General features: G+C 37.9%; 1 protein-coding gene across 1 annotated transcript in view; it reads left to right on the forward strand.

Moving 5' to 3' along the window:
* LOC139738465 (uncharacterized) overlaps nt 1-26,693 on the forward strand; it is a 122,847-nt gene that overhangs the window by 32,734 nt on the left and 63,420 nt on the right. Inside the window, exon 3 of the mRNA XM_071649093.1 lies at nt 17,920-18,089. Within this exon, the coding sequence (XP_071505194.1) occupies nt 17,920-18,089 (170 nt within the window). The remainder of the gene's footprint in view (nt 1-17,919; nt 18,090-26,693) is intronic.

Raw genomic sequence — 26,693 nt, forward strand, 5'->3', positions numbered from 1 at the left:
GGATTATTCTGCAGTGGCGGATCCAGAAGGGGGCACACCGGGTGTGCACCCCCTCTTTATTTTTTGTTACAACAAAAGAAATAAAAAGAAAAAATGGGGGGGGGGGGGAGGGGCATGCGCCCCCTTTAACCCATTGAGAACAGGCTGATTTTGCTACAACATGCATTTCCCATAGACACTTGCCCGAGTATACTCTCATCCTCAACGGGTTGATTTTGTAAAAGCACCTCCCCTTTACGGCATTCCTGGATCCGCCCCTGTTCTGTAAAGCATCTTGCATCCCCAGAGAGTCACAGATTGTTGATGTACATCCAGTTAATTATGGGTATGTATGTACAGCATCCTTGGTAGCCACATATTTACTTTAGGAGGATGAAGATGAATGGTGTCATATCCTGTTCAAAATATTCTTTGGGAAAGAGAAGATAGATGGCTTTATCTTGAACGTATCCTTGTAGACTTGCCAGCCGTGGCTCAGGAATGACATTGGAGTCCAGCTAGCTTTAGTAATCTCTGATATGCTAATTTAAGTCATTACAACAAATTGCCTGTACAGAAAGATGTTTGATTTTTCACAGGGGCTGTGTCAATGTAATCATTGTTGAATGTGTTGATGTGTCTTTCAAATAAGTATTCATGCGTTGCTGCAATTAGGTCTTTGTTCAGTTAAAGTCATGAAATGGCATCAACCCGTTGAGGGCGAGTCCTGAGTATACTCAGGCAGGTGTGTATGGGAAATTGGTGTTGCAGCAAAATTAGTCCGTCCTCCGGGTTAATATGTTGCTGTTTAGAATGGCTTGCAATTTACAAAGTATCAAAGCAAACTCTTATTAGGTCTTACTATCAAATAGCTCAATGTAAAGATTACACAAAGAAATGTCTGTGCTTTTCTGATGAATAAGATCTTTCAACATTACAGAAAAGAGTCAGGTGTACATACTTATATATTTGTAGGAACTGAAACTGGAAAATGAGGCGAGCAAAACTAAAAACAGTGCATTGGTGATATCCCTGGTTACATACCACTGTCATCACCTCACCTTTTTGAAACCAAAGGTCCACTTGCCAGACAGTTCACGGATGTATATTGAACTCTTTGTTTGCTAAATTGCAGTCATTCTTAGTCTTCACCTTGCTCTAATACTGTATACGCTATAATTTTCGCGTACATAAATTTTCGCGACTTGCCGCTGTCACACATTTTCGCGAGTGGTTAAATTCGCGATTGGGGGACCAGAGAAAATATGAAGTGGCAAAGAAAGTGTGAATTTTCAACTTACTAGCAAATAAGAATGATACTAGTTATACACTGCTTGAAAAAAAACTTACCAAACTCTGCGAACTAGTAAGTTAGAATTCAACATTTTTGAAGTGGTTAAGTCCATCGCGCTAGATTTCTGACGAGTGGTCCCCTTGCGATAATGGATTGGCTCTCTGCAGTATTCGTAAGTAGACGTGGACGTGCTACATATGTACGTAAACAAGCTTAGCCAGTATGGTCTGTTCGGTAAGCCGTGACATGGTATACTAGTACTGAAATGTTTGTATCATCAAGGCAAGGGATTCATTTTGGAAGGTAATATTTTCGCGTGTTGTTAATTTCGCGAATAGCTCCCGACTCGCGAAATTCGCGAAAATAAAACCCCCGCGAAATATATAGCGTATACAGTAGACCACAGCCATGTATCACATAGAGTTGCATAATGGATGATAAGTTTATTCAATGCATGATAATCCATCGATGATCAATCATGAAGTCAGTTGCAATTCTAGCAGAGGGGCTGCATGTTTAAAAAGGAAGTTATCTTTTTTGCCAAGTTTCAAAGTTAAGAGTATTCAGCAAACTATCGTGTGTCTTCTTCTTTTTATCTCTTCTTCCTTTTCTCTTATCAGTGCAGCCAGAAAAAGGGATTTCTGGGGTCACAGAGTAGCCATGTGGAAACAAATTGAGACCTTGAATAGATTTTGTACCATTACAAGTATGTTTATGAGAGGAACAGTGCAAACTTTATTTCATCAACAAGAAAATTTACTGCATTTGAAAGAAAATATACCTCCAAAATAACAATGAAAACGACAAGTGCAACCGGTTACCATGGTATACTGTAAAAGTGGATATTTTCGCGCGACTAATTTTTCACGCTCGGCAGGGTAAGAAGAGTTTTGCATGTTTTTAATTCCGCGGAATCAACACATCAACCACTTGCACATATGGCAAGCAAAAATATTCGCCTGCTTTTATTTTGGGGCTAGATTCTGGTTGCGCGAAATGTGCGAAAATTTCAACACTGCAAAAATTTCCACTTTTAGAGTATGCAGTCTGTATGAAGTATTAGTGTGTGTATGTGTGTGTGTCAAGAAATATTATGGTACATTAATGGTACATATATCAAGACCTCTCACAGAGATTAAATACATTTTCGCTTTAAATACTTACCAGTGAGTTCAATTTTCATGTGCAGATATTAGAATATATATACACAGTATAGTGTGATTCATTATCTTTATCATATTGCATTCGAGTATTTCAGATGAAATTTCAATCAGCTTTGATTGGTTCCCTCAGTTGATGATAGATATTTCCTTTTTAATGACAAAGCACCTAGTATTTGCTGTGTGAACTTCTGTCAACTGTTAGGATCACTTGATGTCTCCTAATCTTAAGTTCAGCTTGAAAATCTAAACTTTGATGATTAGCTCAAAGTTAGCCCCAAGTTAGCCCCATGTACACATGTAGATACACTCAAAAGTTAGCAATATTAAAGACTAGTCGCAGATTAGGACCACAAGATTTCTAAGGGTCTGTGCGCTATCCACATGCCATTGGGAGTCACTACTCGTAGTTTAGCATCATGCTGACACGATAATCAACAAACTCAGAGTTAACATGACCTCTCTGTAAACCCAATTCCAAAAATTATGTACAGGGATATGTCAGTTGGCTACATAATGTAGGGGGAAGGGGTATAACCATCCCCTTCAAAAAACATACTGAAAAGATAAAGTTTTCGCTTTAAGACAGAAATTTCAGCATATTCCATAAATGACCAAAAACAGCCATTAACCAATTACCCATAAAGCCCTCTGTGTGTATTTTGTGGCAGCATTATATTGTGCCTTTCAAGCACTGTCTGCCTTTTTTTTTCACAACATCTGAATATATACCAGTGACAAATTGCATGAAAAATTGTATGATGAGCTATTCAAAACAAGTTTTACATTTCCTGAGATGCTGAACACGAGTACATTTGCACATTTTGGCCACTTCTGATCAGCAGAACCTATACATAATTTCTTAGATACAGTGTATTTGTTTGTCTGATTTGGAGAGAAACCACATCCATCATTTGCTATGTGAGATGGAGATTTGCTATGTGAGAGCACCATTACTTTGTCCAAAGAGGGATGCATGAGACTGAGATTGTGGGGTGTTTGACGACTGCAGAAACTGACCCACTACCTTGATTGAGACCATCACTGGACATTGTGGTCAGTTAGCAGGACACGTGTGGGGGGACACAACGAGGAATTGATGAGGCTGCGGAATATTCCCCGCCATTGATTTTGCCCCAACATAGCGGAATCAATTCCTTCCCGGGGAGCTTGGTCGCCCGAGCGCTCAACGGAAGAGAGAGGTAATGCTCGGATGACTGAGGTTCGTGCCTAACTTACCCCTTCCCTTGGACCCACCGTCTTCCCCAGGCGAGAGTGATTGCTCAGGGGGGAGATGGATTTCGAGCGGGGGCTCGACATGGAGAAATCCATTATTTGCATTAAGCCTGTCCGTGCTAGTTGGAGTGTGAGATGGGGGAGAAAAAGAAAGAGGGTCCATGAACAAACATGTGTCGGGCCCCAATTCTTTCACAAAATACTTTTTATGCAAATTGACTTCATTCAATGACATTTTCAGATGCATCTGTTTTTTTGTGGAATTCATAAAAGAAGACTTTTAGAGGACATCAGTTTTTTTTTACACAATCATGTTAAATGAGAAAGATACAGCTCTAGGTTTTTTTTTCTCAGGAGTTGTTCTAAAGAAGATGCTTTTAATGATGTTAAAGTGATAACATCGTAACAGTTTGAATAAAAAGAAAGATTCCGCCCACTGACAGTGGAGGTGGGGCAAAGAGATCCAAATGTCAACTATTCACTGTCTGTTATTTTTAAATGTGAAAGTTTACCTGTAGGGCTGTATTGTGACAGCTAACTTTTCAACCATTATTCCATATATAACCAAACCTTCTAACAGAGATGCACATGCCTATAGATCTTCATGTTTAGGATACTGTTCATGGTCATGTGCTGATTTGAAAGGTCAACAAAGGTCATGCATTTGGTAATCTGCAAGACTCTCTTTAACATGAATTGTTTGAAGTGCATGGGCAAGACACAATCTAGCATGTGCTTGTCTCGTTGTAGACGTGAGATGCAGCATTCATGCTGGTATCGTGCTTTCAGCCCAGCTCCCCTCCCCTTTCCCTCATACTGGAAGCAGTGTTTTTTGTTTGTTGTTGTTTTTGTTTTTTTTCTGTCTGTCTTTCTGCTCCAGCTCTCATTTACACAATGAAGAAAAATTCAAGAACTTTCATGATACAGTTGAACCTCTATTATCCGGCCTCCCTTTATCCGGATCTCTCTATTATCCGGACGCAATCTCGCCGTGATTTTTTTAAAATAATTACGGGAAGAAAGGGGGATTCCCAACTCCTTGAGAACTCCTACCCAAACACACATGAATTACATATTACTTCCAATGTGATTAACATACATTGCATCAAATTTCCTTCCAAATTGCTTACCTTCAGACATTTCAACATCCCGAAACATCCCCAAATGTAACAATGAAAAGGTTGCAGTATACACATTACTACATGTGGTACTACAATGGGCTACATCAGTACATGTGTATGTATATGTACATGTATAAAGCATTGAGTCTCCCGTATCCGGCCAAATCCGGATGAGCCCCGGTCCCGACTTGTCCGGATACGAGAGGTTCAACTGTACTTGGCCCAGGTTGATTTTGCTTCATGAAATGCACACAGCACATTCATTAATTCATACATTCATTCATTCATTCATTCATTCATTCATTCATTCATTCATTCATTCATTCATTCATTCATTCATTTTTTTTTTTACATTTAAAATAGAAACATATCAATTTCTACTGAAATTGAGTGCATAAATTGATATTACAATGTACCATAAACACAATCTATAAGTTTGCAAAACATTTTGATTACATGAAAAATGCTGGAAATAGGCTTATTGGCAAAGCCCTAACCTTGGATGACAAAAGCTCTATGTTTCAAGCCATGAATATAGTTGGTAATGCATATTGTTGATATTCTTTGGTAAGAAGGATATTGAAAATATAGATTTAAGTCTTCCATGTCAGTAATTACCCGATGAGGTCCATGAACTTCATCTTAGTGAAAATGAAGAGCTGTAACTGTGGTTACATGAGAAGCCATATATGCAGCCCAATTGACTGCTTGCTGTGGTGGAATTGCTCTAATTTTAGATTGTTTCTTACAAACTCAATTAATCATTGAATAAGAATGAAATTCCCCCCTTTTTTTTACTGTGAGCAGGCAATGTATATCTATTTAAGATCATTATAAACTCATCAAGCAAAATGTTGCACAAACTTAATAGATGGTGATGGGTTTACCTGACAATTAGATATAGTTGTGCTGCACACGTCTCTCTTCCTTTTTTTTTTTTTTTAAAGTAGACTAGTTGCTAAACCAGAGTCGCCCTCCCCCTCCCCCCATGTCCTGCATCAACAACATCATGCCATAGCCTGATGGTTGTTTATGTGTTGACCGCATTTCACTTTGCCGCCATGAACTGATGTGCGGGATGTTCTGACAGATCGGAATCGGTGGAAACCAGGATATGCGGAGGAGAGTGGAAGAGCTGATTCCATAGTCAAGGAAAAGACAGGAATATGATAGGCACAAAATAGAGTCTAAAGTCCCCCAGAATGTCCCATTCTTTCCCATCTGTGTTTATTATCTGTTCGCAGTTTTGATGGGAATTGCAGAAATTTGAATAGGCCATTCCAGCTGAGCGTGGGTTTCAGGATAAAAGCAAAATGTGTCAAGGGCTCGTGTGTCTTTCTTCTGTGGAACACTGATGATATATTACCTTTTTTTCTTCTATATCTATTTAAGAATGTAGACTTAGTTGGTGGTAGCTTTTCTGTAGATAATTTTCTTAGTCATAGTACTATAATTGATACCAATGGCAATTTGTTAGCTTTTCTTAATTTTATGATAATAATAGTTATGATAATAATAGGATGTATATCTATGATGCCCTTTATCACTCAGTATGAGTGCTCAAAGGGCATTTTGCTGGTTTTATTTTTACAAACTTTTGGTAGACGTTTGGTAGACAGTTACTGTCATCGATGTTTTCTGACTTGCAAACACTTTCAGTTTAATCGAAAAGTTGACTTGCAGGTATTGTGTGTTGCAGCTAAGTATCCAATGTAGGAAATTAAAATATTCATTTGACATTAAATCAGTGAAAGCATTTCATAAACAAAAGTCTTCATGTGTCCAGCTTATCCAAACAAGTTATTTAATAAAATACTTATTCAAAGAAATCAATAGAAATGTGGGGAGAGTATGATGAAATCCACGTGGGATTTCCTTGATGGAGGTAAGGAACAAAAATAAATTTGATGGATTACCAGCAATGAGGAACTGTTTTTACAGTTCATCTCAGATGAAGAAGTCATTTTCAGTAGATGTGCTTGATTGCATGGAATTGTCAAGAGGCATTCTTTTCCAAATTTCTGTTGATATTGAGAAGCCTGTGTAGAGCTAACCACTTTAAGCTTACTTGAGTCATGTCATTTGTATAATTACATTGGGGTGGGGGGAGAGGGATGTAACCTTAAAGCTTTGTTGTTTTTTTAGCATTCCTGCCTATTTCCAGCATCATCATATTATATTCCAAGTCTTTTTCAAACTCATAATTTTTTTTTCATTGTACATTGTAATGTTAATTAATGCACTCAATTTCTGTAAAAAAAAATGTTGTATTCCTGTAACTGAAAAAAAAAGCCACACATGCTTATACTTCTTTACCTTAGATATTTCATAACTTGATCTATTCATTGTATCATTTTTCCAGCTTTTACCCTGTCTTGCAAAAGGAAAGGAAAATAGTAGTCAAATGTGTATATGTTCTGCCCAGATATGATTTCATCAATTTGTAATGTGATAGATGCAAGCAAAACACGCATTACAAAATTCTAGAAATGATTCCTAATTAACATGCATAGTGTCTGGATGGCATTTTGCATAATCAATAGGGTACCTCTCCGTCTATTGATTTTTTTTTCCATTTTTTTTTTTGAGCTGTAGCCTTGCCTACATGCAGTGTACAGCCTGCAGGAGGTTTGACCTTTTGCAAGAATGGTATAATGAAGGGAGCATTTCATAACATGCATGTAATCCACATGAATGTAGACAGATCATGTAACTTTCACATCTGTCCCTGACGGAGGGACAATCTATCTACACTGATGAATAGTAGTTTCTCTACTGAAGGCCAGCATTACGGCAATTGCAATTAAGCATTTATCTGATTTGCATATGATTTGAATATGATGAGGTCTAAGATGTAGAGTGTTTTTTTTTCCCCACTGACCTTGCGTTGATGGATGAAGGCATCAACTTAATATGCAAAAATTTAGGTTGGAGTACTGTCGTCTAGTAGTGTGGACTTCATCAGTCGGCATAATGGACACTTCGTCTTTCCATTAGAATGTTAATTGACCCCCTGTTGCTATAATTAATACACCCCAAACTGTGATGTCATGACTCATATTCACTGGGCTTACTGCATTTGCCACTGTGGATTGAGCTCGGGCGAGTAGATTTCACTCCCATCCCCCACGCCTCAGCAAGCCGATCTGGGCAATTTGAGTACTTCCATTGTACTGTATTCGTGTGCTGATGTCGAAGTAGGTGCCATTTTGTCAAACAGCTTTGTATGTGTCGCTACGTAGAAGGAGGTCTGTCAGCATTTTGTCTGGAGAGAGCAAGACCTTACAGATTTCAGGCCGGCCGAAGCGTACTGTCATTTTGATAAAGCGCATGCAACCGGTGAATAAATTATGCCTTCCCTTCCTGCGTTGAACTCAATTTGAAGGAGTTCCCGTCCGCAAGACTGTTCAGCGAAAAAATATCGCGGTGAGTGAGTGAGGAATTATCTCATTTTAAAGCCGGTGCATCTTAAACTTTCATAAGGGATGCTGGGAAGAAAATTCCCTGCAGTTGCTCACTTGAACGTAAATGATTTACAGGTTCGACGTATTGAGCTTGACAATATTGATCAACATGTGGGGTAGACAGGGTGTATATGTATATGTATATATCACCGTGCACGGTGTAGGTGGAGAGATGTGTGTGGTTGACGAGTGACTGTGTGTAGTTTAGCCTTTGCTTCTATGCTGCCCATCAGTAACACAAAGTACATGTTTGTGTGGCTGGGCGGCGGACTGTAGCTTGCCCTGCCTCTGTTCTTCACGAAAGCCGACAATCAGCTGTACCTGTGTAAATAGTCTTGACAGGATTCGTGAAGGGCTGATCCAGTTTACCTGCCTAACTCTGTATTGTTACATTGACAAAGAAATCAACATTTAAATCAGATGGTGTATAAAACCTATTCGTGGCAACTTCCGTTGAGCATTTTGCTATTCAGATCATGTATTTGATGTAGGATTAAAATTTGTCATGATACCAAATGATGGTTGAATGTCCAAGCTAGCTCAATAGTTTCAGTTTCTTATTTTCTGATATTTGTGAATATTTGTCCTGTTTGTGATGTGCCGATCACATGATCATAATTTCATGCTTTTTTGTTGCCATCTCCAACTGTTGTAGAAAGCTGAAGGAAGAAAATATATGGGAAATGATGTAAGCAGGGTATGGGTTTAAGGACTAAAAGCCTGCTACATTAAGGCAATTTTTAACCAACTGAGATTCAGTGCATGAATGACATAAAATAGCTTAGAAAATGTGGTAGCACTAGTTTAACTGTAGGTAATTTATCTCTGTCGCGCTACAGCAATAGCTTGGTTTGTCCTGCAAAATGATGTATGACTAGCATGCAGAAAAAAAGAAAAGAAAAGAAGAAAAAGACATCTTGGCCCAGTAGTGCTTTGCTTGTAAATCGATTAATGAAGAGCAGCTGGATGTCCAGCAGCATTTTCCAAGATGAGGTCATATGTTTGTGGCATCATGGATTTTGAACAAACAATATCTGTTACCATCATCCCTTTCAAATAGTCAACAAAACTACAGTCGTAGAGCGACTCTTAAACATGAAAAGCAGATAGCTATAAGCATTTCATCTTTTGACCGAAGAAGTGTGGTGATGGTTTTCATTAGTACTGGAGTCAATGCATATTGCGTTTGTTTTTCTGAAAGAAAATATTTCTATTTCGGTATGCCTTTAACCAAATTTTGCCTTTAGGAGAAAAACTGAGTTATTTGACTAAAATAACAAAGGGATTTGAAAATAAGAATTAAATGTTGATGCATTGTTGAATTGTTAATTGAACTGTGAGTTCTGAGTAATTCTAATGTGCTATTGGTGGTTTTATGACTGTATGTGATATTTGAGAAAAGCTTTAAAAGCAGTGACTGAACCTGTACAACTGACATGGTTCGACATTCAATCTGTGCTGTACAGAGAAGCAGTACTCTGAAGGGAGTTGTCTGCTTTTTAGCTTGTGCCAAGTGAATGCTTGATTAAACCATCTGGGTGCATTAGAGATGATGGGGTTCCTACCCTTGCCCAGATAGCTTGCCTCATTTGTGGCTCAGCCCCCTCAGCTACACTGATTTCCTCTTTCCTCCGTTACCATGGACACCATTGAGTGGGATGCCCAAAGGTGTTTCAGTCCCAAGACTGGTGTCTATTAGAGTCATGCTGTTTTGCTATGTTATACGTGGAGGTTCAGTATTAGCCCTCTTTTTGCAGTTTTGATTTTTGTGAAATCTGTCACCAACTAGTACTGTAACAGACAGAGCGAATTGGCTTGTGCATTTTGACTCCTTGATAGGTATGGATTAATGAATGTGATCATTGTGTTGAGATACCTTGTAGTGCTTGTAGCATAATGTTAAGTATTTGAAGACTTGAGAAGTGTTTCATTTCCCTTTGGACTGTTACTGGATTTTTGCAAGACAAATCATTATGGCAAATGATCAAGTATTCTAAGAGAAAGAACATCACTTTAAGTCAAAGTGTCACAAAGTTCATCATCATGCACAAATCTTGAGACTTGCTGCTTTATTATGAAATATATATGAATCAATACTTAATGATTAGTTTGTAAAAAACACTGAATTTTGTAGATGAATCTGGTATGCACTTAAAACTCTTGATTAAAAAGGAATTTGTATAATTACATACGATTTTGCAATTTCTCAACTTTCAAATGTGAACTAGGCTTACAAGTCTCATAGGATTATCTTTCTTAACAGTAGAAGTTGTCTTTGTCAGACAAACTGTTACAAGAGTACTGACGAACCAAATCAAGTCACAGAAACTATGTATGTTTGCTTGGCACTGCATCATCTTTTTTGAATGTAAATCATCCTTTTTATTGCTGGTGTTTCATAAAGAAGAATGAACATTCTTTTTCATATGAGCTGTTTGTACATTGTTCACTCAATAATCGTTATGCTTCCATTCAGAATTTTCAAAAGCCTCTTTATTGCTGAATTTATGGCTGATTCTTAAATTGCTAAACATTTTAGGGGATCCAAGTTCCTCTTTCTCTCTTGTGTTTGCAAACTTTTTAAACTTCTTATTTTGTGAAATTCAAATTAACTGGACCCAGGTCCATCTAATCTTTCAGCTTTAAGATGTGCAGTGAAATTCAAAGTGTACCGATTTAACAGTGACAAAATCATGATTTCTGCTGCAAAATTCCTCCAGGATTTTTCGGCTTAAAAGGACGGGAAATCCGGAAGCCAGCATAAAGTGATCAGATTTGGCAGCAAATAATGCATTATTCCACTCCCACTGTCGGAGCCTTTACCAATGTGACTGATATTATTGTGCGATCCATCAACCCACAACAGATTCATTTGACATGCTTGACTGCGGTAAAGTTCCAAACTCGTTTGTATAGAATATGAGTAAATGGTTTTCACTGTCTGCAGCTCAAGCAATGTATTGTCACTTTGAGCCAGAAAGGTGTGTTTCTGAAAACATTATTCTAGGCACGAAAGCAGATGAACATGGTTTCTGCGCTTCACGCACATCATAACATTATTTCATAATTATCTCTCTCTTGGTTTAGTGTACACTACATGCAACTGAATACCTGTAATGATTATATATTCAGACCATACTTATTTTCATCCTTGATTTGTTTTAGACATCCAACAGAACCAGAAGTACATAGTAAATAGCTTCTGACACTTCACGCATGTTCTTTCCTGCCCTTTTCCACATAAACTGTCACTAATTTCAGATTTTGGAAGATATACATGGTTACCTATAGGCAAACAGTCATACTCATACATGCATACATTCCAAGTCATTTTCTTGTGCAAATTATCATCAGATGGTTTGATCATGTATTCTTTTTTTTTTTGGTAATATCTGTGCGTACAAAAGATTGGTGTACAGTGCCTGTAAGTAACAGTCATGCCACAAAATGTGGAGCCGATTCACCATAGAAATAGTGTTGCCGATTCCACCTCAACAAACTGTAGTCTTGACATTGGAGTAGTACGAACAAGGTGCCGTCCTGTCTTTTTGACCATTTGAGTCCTGACAGAATTCTGCTACACATCATTTATTTATCAGTTATTTATTTTGTACCAGGCTTTGCTCTAAATTAGAAGCTGCCCACTTCCTTTTGATGTCAGACTTATCTGAGCAGTCTAGAATCTATTCCTTTGTGTATTCTTTTGTGTCATAATGTCAGTAAAGAGAATTTAACTAAGTTAAAAATTGATATCATGACGTAAAAAGGATAAATCTCAGATATGACATCTAAGACCTAACACCCGCTAGTTTTGCAGTCCATTTAAGATCAGAATGTACAGTAATGAAACTGATTGGCTATCTTAAAAGTTGAGTCCATTAGTGTTGAAATGTCGACAGCCACTTTCATCAAAGTTGTCCAATAGCTTTCCTATTAGGTGTGTGCAGGGCTGACCAGGGTTTAGTATCTACTGCTGATGTTAACATGGCGCAATCTTGTCTATGCGCGCACGGTTTGGTGAGATTATTGGAACGCTAAGAGTGAGTTATGGCTTTTCGCTGATTTCTGCCCGCTCATCTATCTCTCGTTTATGAGCAGAGTGGAAATTCTGCCTCCTTCTGCCAAGAAGACGATAATTGACTTGGGGTGCCATCTGATTTGTGGCTAAACAGTGCGTGAGCTTCTTACATGTACTGGCATACCCGGAACCAAGTTGGGGGCACTGCTGTCATATGTGTCAAAAGATTTATTATATGATTCATTGTCAATTTCTGATCAAAGTATTAAAAAAAAAAAACGTAGTTAAATTCTTATACATATTTTGCTGAACTGCACAAAAGGGTAAAACACCAATCATGAAACACACATATATATACTCAAATACAAACACGCACACAAAACAAAATCAAACAAGACAAATAGTGTTTGAGTTATTGCACTTTCGACTAGACAGAGTACATATTTTTTTTTCACTACTGTGCATAAGTGACTTTAAAAAATGATCATAATGTACATAAGCTAAAGCACATTCCTCACAAGAGACACACACATACACACACATTTATACTTGAATACTTGCCAAAAAACAAAATAGAACAAAACAACAAAAAAAAAACCACAAAAAACCACATACACACACACACTGCTTTGCTGGGAAAATGGGAGTGCTTGGATGTGAGATCTTATGACATTTCTCAGATATTAAAATTCATGTAATGAATTGTGAAAATCTTAATTGCACTGCGAACCGGAGTACACATGGTGCTAGCCTTGATGTGGGAATGGATGAGGGGTACGCAGGGTGTATACAAACCGGCCATGTTATCATGCAACGTGTGGTGTTCAAATACCAGTAGAGGAATGACATTCTTTTTATTTATTCTCATCGATCACACCGCATAGAGGAAATTGATTCAGCTGTAGGTTGGCCTTGCACTGCGGAATAAAAAACATGCAGGTTGAAGAAAAAGATTAAAAAAGGTACTCGCTCTCGCATGTCAGGACTTAGTCTGCTGGGCGCATTGGCCATGTGTGGTTAGTGTAAGTTGGCCTTGTACTGCAGATGAACAACATGGAGAGTTATCAAAAATAAAGCAAGTTGGGACATATTTAACCAGGTGTATGGGTGGTGTATAGTGAGGCAATTGCTTAGTCTTGCACTGTGGATGAACATCATGCAGCTTTGTTTGTTTGTTTGTTTGTTTTTTTTTGAAAAAAAGCTCACTGTATCTTGTGAAATACTGCATTTACTGACAATGCCCATTTAAACAAACAGCATTGTTATAACAACAACAAAAATATTTCTTTTTTCATGCCTTTATGAAAAGAGAAATATTGTCAAATCATACTGGACTGGACTGAGTCATGATGGCTCAAAAGAGCAAATTCATTTGAAGTTTAAGCAGGGATACTAAATAAATGTCAAGACTCCTAGTGGAATATCTTTTGATGCACGATGGCTAGAATTCATGATAATCTCTGTGGTGAAATCTAATATTGTTTTTCACTTTTTTGTCAGTTTTTGCTGAGCTGTGCATGTGTACACAGACATTGCATGTGCAAACTGATGTGCATGGAAGGGGCCTACATGAGATATAATCATATTCCACTGTAGGTACTCACATTGCTGTGTGCATCAACATCATAGCGATGTGAAGTCGACGATGATGGGTGTGGGGCTGATCAATGATCCCAGCCAGCAGACATAATCCACATAGATGTCCTCATCAGTTTGTGTTTGTTCTTGTTTTTAGCTCTGTTTAGTTTCACTCAATGCAGGTTTTTTTTTGTTCGGCCTCCCCTTCCCCCTTCCACCCCCTAAGAAAAATGATGGAAAAAAAGTGTAGGGGTATATGGAAAGCAGAACATTGGCCCATGCATGGCAGTTCATGTTCGCATTTACATTTGTATAGTTGGTTGAGAATTGAGTACTTCTACATTGTGCTAGAGCTCCATTGGTGAGTCCTTCCATGTCTCTGAGTCTCATGTTGTCTCAGCTTGTCTGCTGTACTGGTTTGGTCCACTTAGAGGACAGGTTCACCTTAAAGGCATAATTTACTATTTGCAGATGAAACAAAAATGCAGTATTATTGCTTCAAAATAATTCTAAATTGTGAGTTAAGGATAGAAACAACCAATGTAAAAAATTGAAACAATATAATTGATGTTAAGTATTGTTAAATTTACAAATTGTGAACAATAGTTATAATAAAAAAGTTTACAGACTAAACCATCTAATTTTATGGTTTATAAAGAAAAATAGTGATATCTCCTTATGTTTTAGGCTTTATTGCAAAAATGCTATATGGTAGGATGTTTTTTGATACAACTGACCAGAACATTATGCATCAAAAGTGATATCTTGAACATTTTTAAATCACTGCTCCAAAAGGTAAACAGGACCTTTACTATATGTGTGGACTGAGTGAATACAGCATAATTAGTAGAATACATCAGTGAAAGTTTGAGGGAAATTGGACAATCTATTTAAAAGTTATGAATTTTTGAAGTTTCAGTGCCGCAGTTGCTCGATGAGAAGACTACTGCAGTTTGTGATGTCAAGACTACTGCAGTTTGTGATGTCACATACGCTGTATAAAGAATGTGTAAAGAACAATTTTTTACTGTTCTTACATAATAAAAGAGCACTTGACTTGCCTCTTTCAGAAGGCAGGGGGAATAATATTATCCTTGGTATATGTCAGTAAGAAGTCGAGGGAATGTGCTCTTTTCATTGTTCAAAAAAATTTGCAGATCCTCTTTATATTTTCTTTATATCGTTCTACACATGTGACGTCACGAACTGTAGTAGTCTTCTCATCTAGTGATGGCAGCATTGAAACTTTGAAATTCATAACTTTTGAACAGATTGTCCTATATTTCTCAAACTTTCATTGATGTGTTCTACTAACTATTGCTGCATTCTCTCAATCCACACATATATTTAGGTGAACTTGTCCTTATGAGTACAATATGTCCAGCATTCTGTTATCCCTCTTTCAACATTCAACATGTTCCATGGCCTGTTGTGCACATAACAGATGGTAGAGATTGTTGTCAGCTTTTTTAAGATTGTCAACTTTTACTCTTTTGGTGCGAACTGTCATTCTTTGGCAGTATTAAGTACCTTTTTTTTTGGGGGGGGGGGGAGGGGCAAAAATACTGCAGGTTGCATGGAAAATACTGTTTTTCCCAAATCATATTACGATACATGTCTATTTGCAGGAAAGGTAAGAATACTGTTTCCCCACCAAATATATGCATTTTCAGACCTCAAAATACTGCAATGCTGTCTTCAATGCTGGGATCCATGTCCTTATGTGATACAGAATATAATTGGACAAGTCCATGCTGTGATGAAATTCAAAACTTGTTGAACTGAAAAAATGTCCATTATTTCCCATGAGTCAGTGATATTAGTCACATCTGCTTGTCCAACTTCACAGAGGGAATGATGTCATCGAATTGAACTGTAAAACAAAAATCTTTGCTGGATTTTATGTTTTGTCATGAAAGCAGAAAGAATAAGATGTATCCTTTGCATCATAGTAATTCTTTCTTATAAGAACCCGGCAACAGTGATGTCTAGGAGGAAAGCGAGTGCCATTGCCAAGTTATGGACCAAACACAAAAACATGATTTCTTTTAAAAATTCTATTTTTGTTTCAAACCAGTAAAAGAGTTGTAAAGTGATGATGTCATCATCTCACCAAATTTTTATGTATGGTTGCAGCCAATTTTACTTTTTGGTAAAAATAGCTCAAAAGGTACAGACCATGTGCACATACATTCAGGTGTGTACGTACACACATGCACACACACACACACTAATAAAAAGAAGATTATGGGTTGTAACACTATCTCTTTATCATATCTTTTTTTTACCCTCACTTCGGTTAGGTAAACCCTTTTCACTTATACTGGACTCATGATAGAATCGGCACTGTAACTACACTGAAAAAATACTTACTATGTAGCTTATTTACATCTTTTGTATATGTGTGCTGCACTGTATAATTGTTTGTTCTTATCTATTTTTGTGTGATGTTATGTTATCATTTGAAATCACTGCACATGTTATTCTTGGTCTTTTAGTCTTGAAGAATTTGTATTCAATCTGTATTTGATTGAATGTAGAAATAAATCAGATGAAACAAACAGACAAACAATATAACAATATTCACATTTATTGGGAGTTTGATTACCTGTATGGATAAACACCTGTTCAGCAGGGTGTGACCATATGTACTGGATTGTATTAAATGTAAATAGTCACAGTGCTTGAAAACGTGGCTGCCTTGTTCAGTATGTTAAAGAGAGCTGAAAATGTGCAGCTATAGAGATATTTGTCAATGTTACATTAGGTGAAACTGGTTTTGAGTAACTCTAAGATCATCTTGATACAAGTAAACAGGTTTGTGTTAGGCTTATTCTTTTGTGTGTGTGTGTGTATAGAGTGCACAGGACAGAGCCTTGCATATTGAGGCAGGTTCTTGAATACGGTGCGCTATGTATAGATCATAATTGGAGTTGATGCGCAGAGTGACTTGCTGACAGAAGCAAAATGAAGACAGGGCTGCTTCAGATGGCGGGTACATTTCCCTGAAGTGCTTCGAGTGTTGCGGGCAGAATTCGTCAAGACGTTTTGAAGAGAAACGCATACATCTGTGCATAGCGTGTATTTCTGTCCATTCTACCTCCTGTTTAAGTGCTTGCTTTCTTCTTCTCCAATTCTCAACATGGCTACTGCCTTGCTTTTCATCTGGTTTTCTTTCTGCCCTTGTCGTGTTTCCTCCCTGCAACTATTTGAAAAGTGTCTCCCTCTTGCTTTTCCTTCATTTTCCTGTGTTTGTTGCAAAGTTCCAGTTTGTTCAAAAGGCTTTTGTACTTTACCTTTACCTTGTTTTCTGCAATGTCAACTTTCCTCCAAGGCACAGGAAGTGCACTTTCTATTTCTTTTTCTCTCCCATTTTTATTTTGTTTTTATTTCATTTTTCCTTGATTGCTGTGCATTTACAACAAAATACTTCAAACTCTAGAATTGAGACAAAGACGGAGAGATGCGATAGTGGTGTGATAAAAGGAACAAAAGCCATCTTGGCCTTGACGAGTCATTTTCTCAATTGATATTTGAAGAGAGGTAGAAATCAACTTCCAAAACTCTGAAATTCCCATTCTTTGCACAGCTCTTCATGTCATGGTTACGATTGCAGTGATTTTCGTCATGATCCTTCTGTTTTTGGTAGTATTTTGATTTGCGGCAGCATTCTTTTGATGCAATAATCAACAAAATAAGTTGGTTGTCCTGCTGCTGCGCACTGCTGGGTGATCGTTGCACAGACTTTTGGGTCGTGCAGCAGAAACCCAAACTCTAGTCTTTAGTTGTTTTAGACAGGTGGTTGTTATACACAGGTTTTCAAATACTCATTTTCTTGATGGGGATTTTTGATGTGGTTGCTATGGGTAAGTGGTTGTTATAGACAGATGATCACTAGAACAGGTTTGAATCTTTCACATTTCATGAAATTCTTCTGTCGAGCTGTTTGATTGCAACTGATTAACAAATTGCCCTACATCAATAAAGATTTAGGTCAAAATAGTAAAAATGAATTTGAATCTGCGTTTCGAAGATATATATCTGTATTTTTATCTCTCTTGTTTGGCAGGTGTGTGGCTGCAGTAAGGAGCAGTACTACGCTCTGAAGCAGAGAGTGGAGGAAAGCAAACAGCGGATAAACCTGATGGAGAGTGAATTCTTGCAGAGCACGCTGTACACTGAGAATGAGCTGGATGAGTGTAGGGAAGAGTACAGGCTGCTGCAGCAGAAGTACAATGCGTAAGTACACACCACACTCCATTATCTCTCTTTTCCTGCCTTAACACCGAGGCTGAGGTTAGCCTTGTGTCCAGACTGTATGTGTATAGACTTCTTCCTGGCTGTATTCTTTCCTGTATCAAAAGTTATGTGGGAGTCTGTAGTAAATACTCCTACCTCATTAAGTCTACCCAGCACACATACCATGATAGAAGCATAGTATATTGTAAGCTCCAGATATGAATTGCCATCCCTTCCAGCTTGCCAGGCTAGGATTAGCCTTATTGGTTGCATTATCCAGACTATTCAAACTACATATTTAATGTCTCTTTCTTGTGTGGCCTGGTATTCAGCGAGCATTTGCATGAGTCCTCTGTAATGCACCCTTCTAATCAAAGTATATCTAATATACATATCTAAGATTATGTGCCACCACCCCTCCCATCTTGCCAATGCTAAGATCAACTTTCTTTCCAGACTCTGTGATACTTCCCTGTTCTACACAGCCTGTCCAAAAAGCTTTTGCCCCCCACCCCTCCCCCTAAATAAAAAAGAATTGAACCATTTTACCCCTTTCCCTTATATCCACAGTCTTCCTCCATCCTGCATGATCTAGTATTCAGTAAACATTTACCTTTGTCTTGAGTCAAGGCTACAAGTATATCCCTCAGTTTTTTTAATTCCAGTGTAAAAAGGCAGATTTTCCAAAGAGGGGGAGTATCACAGGTCTGAAGTTTAAATGAGCAAGAACATGTATCTATTTGCACTGATAGTGATACAGACAATCAATATCTTCAAAAGATTACACAAATGTATTTCATGGAGCACAACAGATTTCTTTCAACACTGTTCTGTGTTCATTGTCACTTGATCATATAAAAGGAGCCTTATAATGCATGCTTTGGTTAGTATAATAAATTCAACTTGCTGCAGGGTATCTTCAAATATGAACTCAAAGATAATTTTGTTTTCTCTGTTCTATCATTGAAAGGGATAGTCTTTTCCTAAACTGATTCATTTCTTGACATGACAAATACTGATGAAAGATGAAGAGCCCAGGATGTAGACAGTGATAGGCTTATCCATGGCTGCACACTACCCATTTTTGTCCCCGCCGAACGAGTTCGAGCAGGGGACTATGAAACGGGCTCTGTACGTGTGTGTGTCCGTGTGTCCGTGTGTCCATGTGTGCGTCCGTGTGTGATCAAAATGTTCAATTTGCTACTTCTCTGTCATTTAAGAGCCAATTTTGATTCTGTTTGCTTTATATGAGAGCACTACATTCGAGCTTTGAAACTTCTACACAGAATTTCAGTTGTGACCTTTGACCTTGACCTTTGACCTATATTGTACATTTTGCTACAAAATGCTACTCCTTCGCCATTTCTAACCCGATTTCGATTCTGTTTGCGTTATGTGATGGCACTAGGTGAGGGCTTCAAAACTTGTACACAGAATTTTGACCTTTGACTTCTTTGACCTTTGACCTTGATTTTTGACATATATTGTACATTTTGCTACAAAATGCTACTCCTTCGCCATTTTTAAACCCGATTTCGATTTCGTTTACTTTATGTGGTGGCACTAGGTGAGGGCTTCAAAACTTGTACACAGAATTTTGACCTTTGACTTTTTTTACCTTTGACCTTGATTTTTGACCTGTATTGTACATTTTGCTTCAAAATGCTACTCCTTCGCCATTTCTAACCCGATTTTGATTCTGTTTGCTTTATGTGATGGCACTAGGTGAAGGCTTCAAAACTTCTACACAGAATTTTGACCTTTGACTTCTTTGACCTTTGACCTTGATTTTTGACCTATATTGTACATTGGCTACAAAATGCTACTCCTTCGCCATTTCTAACCCGATTTCGATTCCGTTTGCTTTATGTGATGGCACTAGGTGAGGGCTTCAAAACTTCTACACAGAATTTTGACCTTTGACTTCTTTGACCTTTGACCGTGATTTTTGACATATATTGTACATTTTGCTACAAAATGCTACTTCCGGCGGGGACATATATTACGCGCCGCGTAATTTCTACTTTTCCTTGTTTTTTTTTCTACAGGTCTGACCTGTCTGTCAGACCAGTAGGTACCCAGTATTTTGCTGGCCCATTCCTGAAAAAGTTACTGGTCCAACAGTGATTTTTACTGGTCAGGGACCGTCGGAGCAGTGCCAGTGTGCAGCATTGGCTTATCCATATAAGTTAGAAACAATAAGGCCCTTTAACTGCTTGAAGAAATTGAAAAAAAAAATGTGCAAGCAATCATGATATGAAAGAACTGATATTCATATCTGGGTATAGATTTTTTTTTCCAATTCTGTCAGTAATATTGACAAAGTGTTCAATAAACAGAGGCAATGGAATTTTGATGTAGTGTTTTCAAGAATGCTAAATCATCTTTGGTGTAATTTGTAGCTGAGTATTGGCCTCAGATTTTTTTTTCCTTTTCGTGGTGTATGTGGAAACTTGCAGTCTACAAGATGAGTATTTCCTAATCAGATTTAGTAAGTTTTGGGCAGCTTCACTGATCCAATGCATCAGTTGAAAATTGAACATGCAAGGCAATGTTCCTGTATTGTTTAGCCATTCTTAATTTATGCTTGAAATTTGCTTTCATTTCAGTTTATCCCTGTAAAAAGGAATGAGCAGTGTGAGATACAGAAATGTGATACCTTTGAAATGTACAGTACCTCTTATTCCAAAGGTTAACAGCTACTCTGCTAAACACATTGATTAATGTGATGGGGGCAACTAATGCACAAAATGATGTTCATTGCCTGTCAAGCAGCAAAAACTCCACAAGGTAATAAAGTCATGTAATGACTCTCGTTCTGAAGTAAACACTGGCTGTGATGAGGCATTCTTTCTTTCATGAGGAAATGCACAGAAAAAGAGACCACAGTACATGAGATGCAGATAATGTGTACATGAATGCACATGCCAATTGTGGCATTATGAGATAGGACAGATTTGGCAGATGAGGTTCCCATGGATTGAAATAACCCTAGCAACGGCAGCTTAATTTCGTCGTTGTGATGACATTTTGTGCACATTCCAAAATGATTAAACTAGTCTTTATTCATCCTGCATTTCATCTCTCAAATTGATGACATTTTTTGTTTCATAAAAGCTGTACCACCCCCAGACATACCTCGAAATATAGTCTCTGTAAAGAACATAATGTAAAGCAATTGCTATATCCTATTTGCCATATTATCTGTACATATTGAAATAATATTAGTAAGAGAGAGATAGATAGATAGAGAGATAGATAGATAGAAAGAGAGATAGAGGAAGAGAGAGAGGGTGGGAGAAAGAGAAAGAGATGAAAATTTTCACCATGATTGAGCCAGCATAGAACACGAGCATTTGCTGGATGCTATAATTTCCCCAGACATGACTCTTAAGCTAGTCAGTCTTTAAAAAATGCAACAAAATGCCAGTGATATATCCTGTCTTGACTCATCTATAAGTAGTAAGTGAAGGTTAGTAAGAGAGAGAGAGAGAGAGAAAGAGAGAGAGAGGAAAATTTTGCACATGTACATATGTATTGACTGAGCCAAATATAGGACACAAGCATTTGCTTGCTGTTACACTGCCTCAAGACATGGCTGCAAAGCTAATGACTCTAAAGAATTCAGTGTGAAGCAATTAATTTATTCTATTTTGCCTAATCTGTAAGCATTGAGAAAATACACATTTGGTATGTACATTTTGAATGATCCAATGTAGGACATGAGCATTTGCTGGTTCTTATATTGCCTCCAGACATGAAGCTGAAGCTAGACACTCAAAAGAATACAACATAGAGCAATTCGTATACGGTATCCTAATTTACTTACTCTGTGTGTACTAAGATGATATTAATGAGAGAGAGAGAGAGAGAGGGAGAAGAGGAAATATCACACACATATACTGTATATGCCGAATATTTCGCAAGGTTTTTATATGTAAGTGAATCTCGTGAGTCAGGTGCTATTCGCAAAATTAAAGGCACGTGAAAATAATGACTCTGATCCCAATGTGAATGTGACGCACATGTATACAATTCTCCGTTCAGTACAGTACTCCACGATCACGAATTAACCATTCGCGAAATCGTCAAGAAGTCCCGAAAATCTAGACGCGCTAAATATATAGTGTATACAATAAACAACAAACAAACAAAGAAACCCACACGAACAAACAAAAACACATTTTTTTTTGTTTTTTTGTGTGTGTGTATGTGTACGTGTATGTGTGAATTTTTTGAATGGAATATTGTATCCAGGTCTACACACATAGATCTATCAAGCGAAGTGGTAAAATTTGAGCCAGGGTTCAAACAACAACAACAGCAATACTCTTGTCTTGATTGGGAAGTACGAGAAGAGGCACTATGTGTGCATTAGATTAGAGCAACATAGGAGTTGGCCATTTTTGCCTGAAATTTTGTGCCTGGCTTGTTTTATTGTCAAAAGAAATTGATCTTACGGTAGCAAAGCATCAATTTTCAATTGTGGAAGGGGGGGGCATTTGCCAGTTTCCATGGCAACCATCCAGGGTATTTGCCATTGCATTTCCTACATCAAATAAAGATTTATTCTTTACAAAAAAAAAATAACAGAAAAAATACGGAAGTGAATAAAAGGAGAGGCAGTGAAGGCTGTAGACATTGAGGGGTAGAGTGAGGAAAACACAATTGATCACCCCAGTGGATTTGAGTAATGAATAATAAAAGGTTTATGACCAAAAGAAAACTCACTTGATCGCTGGGTAATAGAATAAGTGGATGTCATTCTCTCCCAGTGAAATTTTGCATCTTGACAGAAAAGTGCAGGGTTTTGCTGTGCTACCTCTCTGCAGAAAAAAAAATCATTGTTGTCCACCTGAGGCAAGTTTTATGTGATTATTTAGTAATTCCTTTGTGGAATAAAAGGTCTGTGATGATTTCTTGCTGTTCATTGGGAGTTTGTTGAATGGGAGTTCTGTGGTCTGAAGCCATAATTTAAACCTATCCTCTCCAAACACGTGCTTGAGTCTGCACTATGTACACACAATACATGAAAGTACATTTAAGTTCAGCAGATATTTAACAAGATGCTAATGATTAAATCTAGTTACGCACAGTTCAGTCTGCTTTTAATGGGAAGAAATTGAATACATGTACCTAAATGTGCATGGTACTTTATATGTGGTGGTTGCAGACTGCATTTAGCATGTATGTAGCATCTGCAATCATCTTGGTAGTGTATTTTTAATGTTTGTTATAAAATGTCTGGCTTTCTTGGTAGTGTATTTTTGATGTTTGTTATAAAATGTCTGGCTTTCTTGGTAGTGTATTTTTGATGTTTGTTATAAAATATCTGGCTTTTTTTTAGATTGTTAATCTGAGATGGTTGGAATGTAATGATGAAAAATGATAAAACTGGATGTGACTTATTATATAATCTAAAGGTCACCGCACACTACACAACTTTGCCATAATCACCGGTATTACGACCTAAAGATTGAAAGTTTGACGTCACCAGACTTGCTAGTTTTCAGTTTTACGACTGGATCTTAAGGCCAGACATAGAGATTTGACATATCATATTTTCACGACCAGTCGTGGACTTTCAGCCAATCACGTTACAGCATTATGTACTCAAGCCAGTACAGTCGTAAGTGTAGCTGTTTTGTCTGATCGCATAGTGTGCGGTGTCGAGTCGTGCGACTGGTCGTATGACCCGGCTTGCTTCCAGAATCATGTGATCAGTCTGATCTTGTAGTATGTAGCAGGCTTAAGTTGAACTGCCTTGGAAAACTGATTAGATTCATCTTCAGACCTTTGAGTAGAAAGTAGAAAGCCATATGGATCAACCACCTCATTCCTGGCTAGATGGAACCTATCACATTTAGGATGCATGGCAAAGAGTTAGCTGAGCTTATTTACAGAGCGTAATGGAGGTTAAGAGACTGAGTTCTGCATTAAAGGACAAATTAAGTAGACCCTCCACCTCCCCCCCCCCCCCAATAAAGTAAACATCTATTGTAAGAGATTAAGAGACCCATTAATCACTCTTAAAATTGTTGAGAAATTGAATGCATTTTCATTTCATATCCCTTTAGCGAGAAGGCATTTTGATCTGATACAGACACATTTGCTGATGGTGGTAACCACCGCTTGGAATTCTACAGAAGTCACTTACTTTCCTTGTGCATTTTAATCTTAGGATAACACAGGTAACCCATGGCAACCCTAAGAATTAGGTGTCTGCCTGGGGCTGCTTCACCTCACTTTTACCCAATATATTCAGAGTGCATTGCATTGTATCAATGCAGGCTAAATGACTGTAATGGCGTGTTAAACTCGGGGCAAATACGTATCTGCAATTGTTGATACAAACAACCATATGCATTTGAATTTTGTTGAAGGCCATCCTCTTGTCGGCACAGAATACAAGAGATAGCACTTTACCCCATGGCGTTCGTTAAATATAGGGTGCCCTCGTTTGGTTAGGATCTAACACTGACGAGACAGTTTGTACAGCTCATCTAGGTACGGCATGGTGGTTGGATGACTCAGGCCCCCGCGCCTCAGGTGAGCTTGATGCTGATACGTGTTGCTTGCTCACCTTGCTTCATTTTCCCCACCTTCAGATCTAATGGAGGACAGTAATGATATGGCAAAGTGGTAGATAGATGGATAGATAGTGGTAAATAGATAGTTAGATAGATGGTAGATAGATCGATAGATAGTGGTAGATAGATAGTCAGATATAGAGTTAGGTAGATTGATAGATGGAAATATAGTCAGATAGATAGATAGGTAGAGAGATTGTCAGATAGATAGTCAGATAGAGAGATAGATAGAAGGAAAAAGCAAAAAAAATAAGCATGACAAGATGGAAATAAGAATGAGAAAGAGAAAAAGCAAAAAGGAAAGGCAAAGAATGAAATGTGACAGGATGGAGATTAAAATGAAAAAAGATATGGAGACAGACTGGAAGTCAAAAAGGAATGAAGAAATTGAGTATTTCATTAAAAAATTATTGAGATAGAAGTGAGAGAGAGGCAAAGAGATATGTAGGCAGATAGATAGTCATGGTATGTATGGTTAAAGAGAGTAATAGGTACATCCATAGAAAGATGGATTAAGAGAGAATAGGGATAGAAAGATAGTAGCAGGTTGACACATGAGAAAGTGGAGAGTATGGAAGTAGGTAAGGGGAGATGAGAGTATGGAGATAGATAAATAAAGAGAGAGGGGAAAAGGGAAGGGAAGGGATTGAAGAGAAAGACAAGACAGGAAGAAATGTGCTCCCGAAGAATGTGCCGCAAGCAATTTTATTTTCCAGTTCAATGAATTGTTTTTTTCTCCTCGTGGTATATGAGGGGTGATTGCATCGGACCATGTGTAATGATCATATAAGGGGGCACATTCATGGGTTGCGATGTGTGGGGCTTGGAACACATCGGCACTGGGTGACATTTCTGATGGGAAAGGTTAGAGTGTTCGCCATGGAAAGAGTGCTTCAGTGAAGCATGGTTTTATTTAAAAAGAATTGGAAGTTTAACGTGAGGGGAAAATTCTTGATGTCTGTAAAACTGACGGCTAGAAAGGGGGAGATAAAGGGAAAAATGTGTTTTGTTGGATGCTACCTTGCCATCTTGATTTGTTTGACTGCTTTGAGCATATTACTTGATCAAATGTTTATTGCTTGATGGAATAGAAATATTTGCACTGTTCCCCTTGATATATTCATATGCATTAGGGACATCACATATTTTGTGTGGATAATGTGTTTCACAAAAAAAAAAGAATGAAATGAGTATATCAGTTTGAATAATGCCATCAGTCTTCTCCTTTTGTTCCATTTGTTCTTTTATTATATTGTTTCAAATTTTATTAGGCATCTTTTCTTCTGTGTGACATCTCATGGGAAAATACATTCATGAGAAATAACAAATTGCATACTGTGTATGCTGTTATTTTCGCGTGCAGATATTTTCGCGAATGACAAGATCATAGACATTTTGCGAGATGTTGTTTTCGCGAATCGACAGTGATGCTTACGCTAATGTTGTATGAACAAAGCACATGGAGACATTTTGGCGTGTTATCAAATTCGCGATCCAACTGTGATTCGCAAAATTCATGAAAATTAAACCCCTGCAAAAATAACAGCTCCTATGGTAATTGGTGAAATTGGTCTGGGCAATTCCATAATGATCATATCCTGACCTTTCTTCACATGTAGTTTGACATACCCGCGATGATAGACATACCGAGTAAAACAGAAAAACGAAGAAGACTGTTTACATTTTCAGTGAAAGTGAAAAGGTAATAATGCAGGGATGTTATACTCCTGAGGCTCTCATTTTACTCTGAAAGCTACTCTGTGATTGCTTTTTGTTGAAGTTTCATCAACAACCTTTCCAAACTGCTCAACTCATAATACATCCAAATATAGAAAGCTCCCTCAGAGGGCAGAATTCTCACTTTCTCTTTGTCGTTTTTGGCTCACCCCTGCTGAACATTAAAAAGCTCACGTTGATTATCTGCCACTTGGACACATTGAAAACATTGAACCGCAACAGCCCTGCAAGTTTTATGGCCGAAATGGAATGACTTCGGTCACCACCCGTTTCCAGG

Source organism: Diadema antillarum, unplaced genomic scaffold (genome assembly GCF_040938485.1).
Source record: "Diadema antillarum isolate AM-2024a unplaced genomic scaffold, OU_Dant_1.0 scf00000029, whole genome shotgun sequence".
NCBI classification, from domain to species: Eukaryota; Metazoa; Echinodermata; class Echinoidea; order Diadematoida; family Diadematidae; genus Diadema; species Diadema antillarum.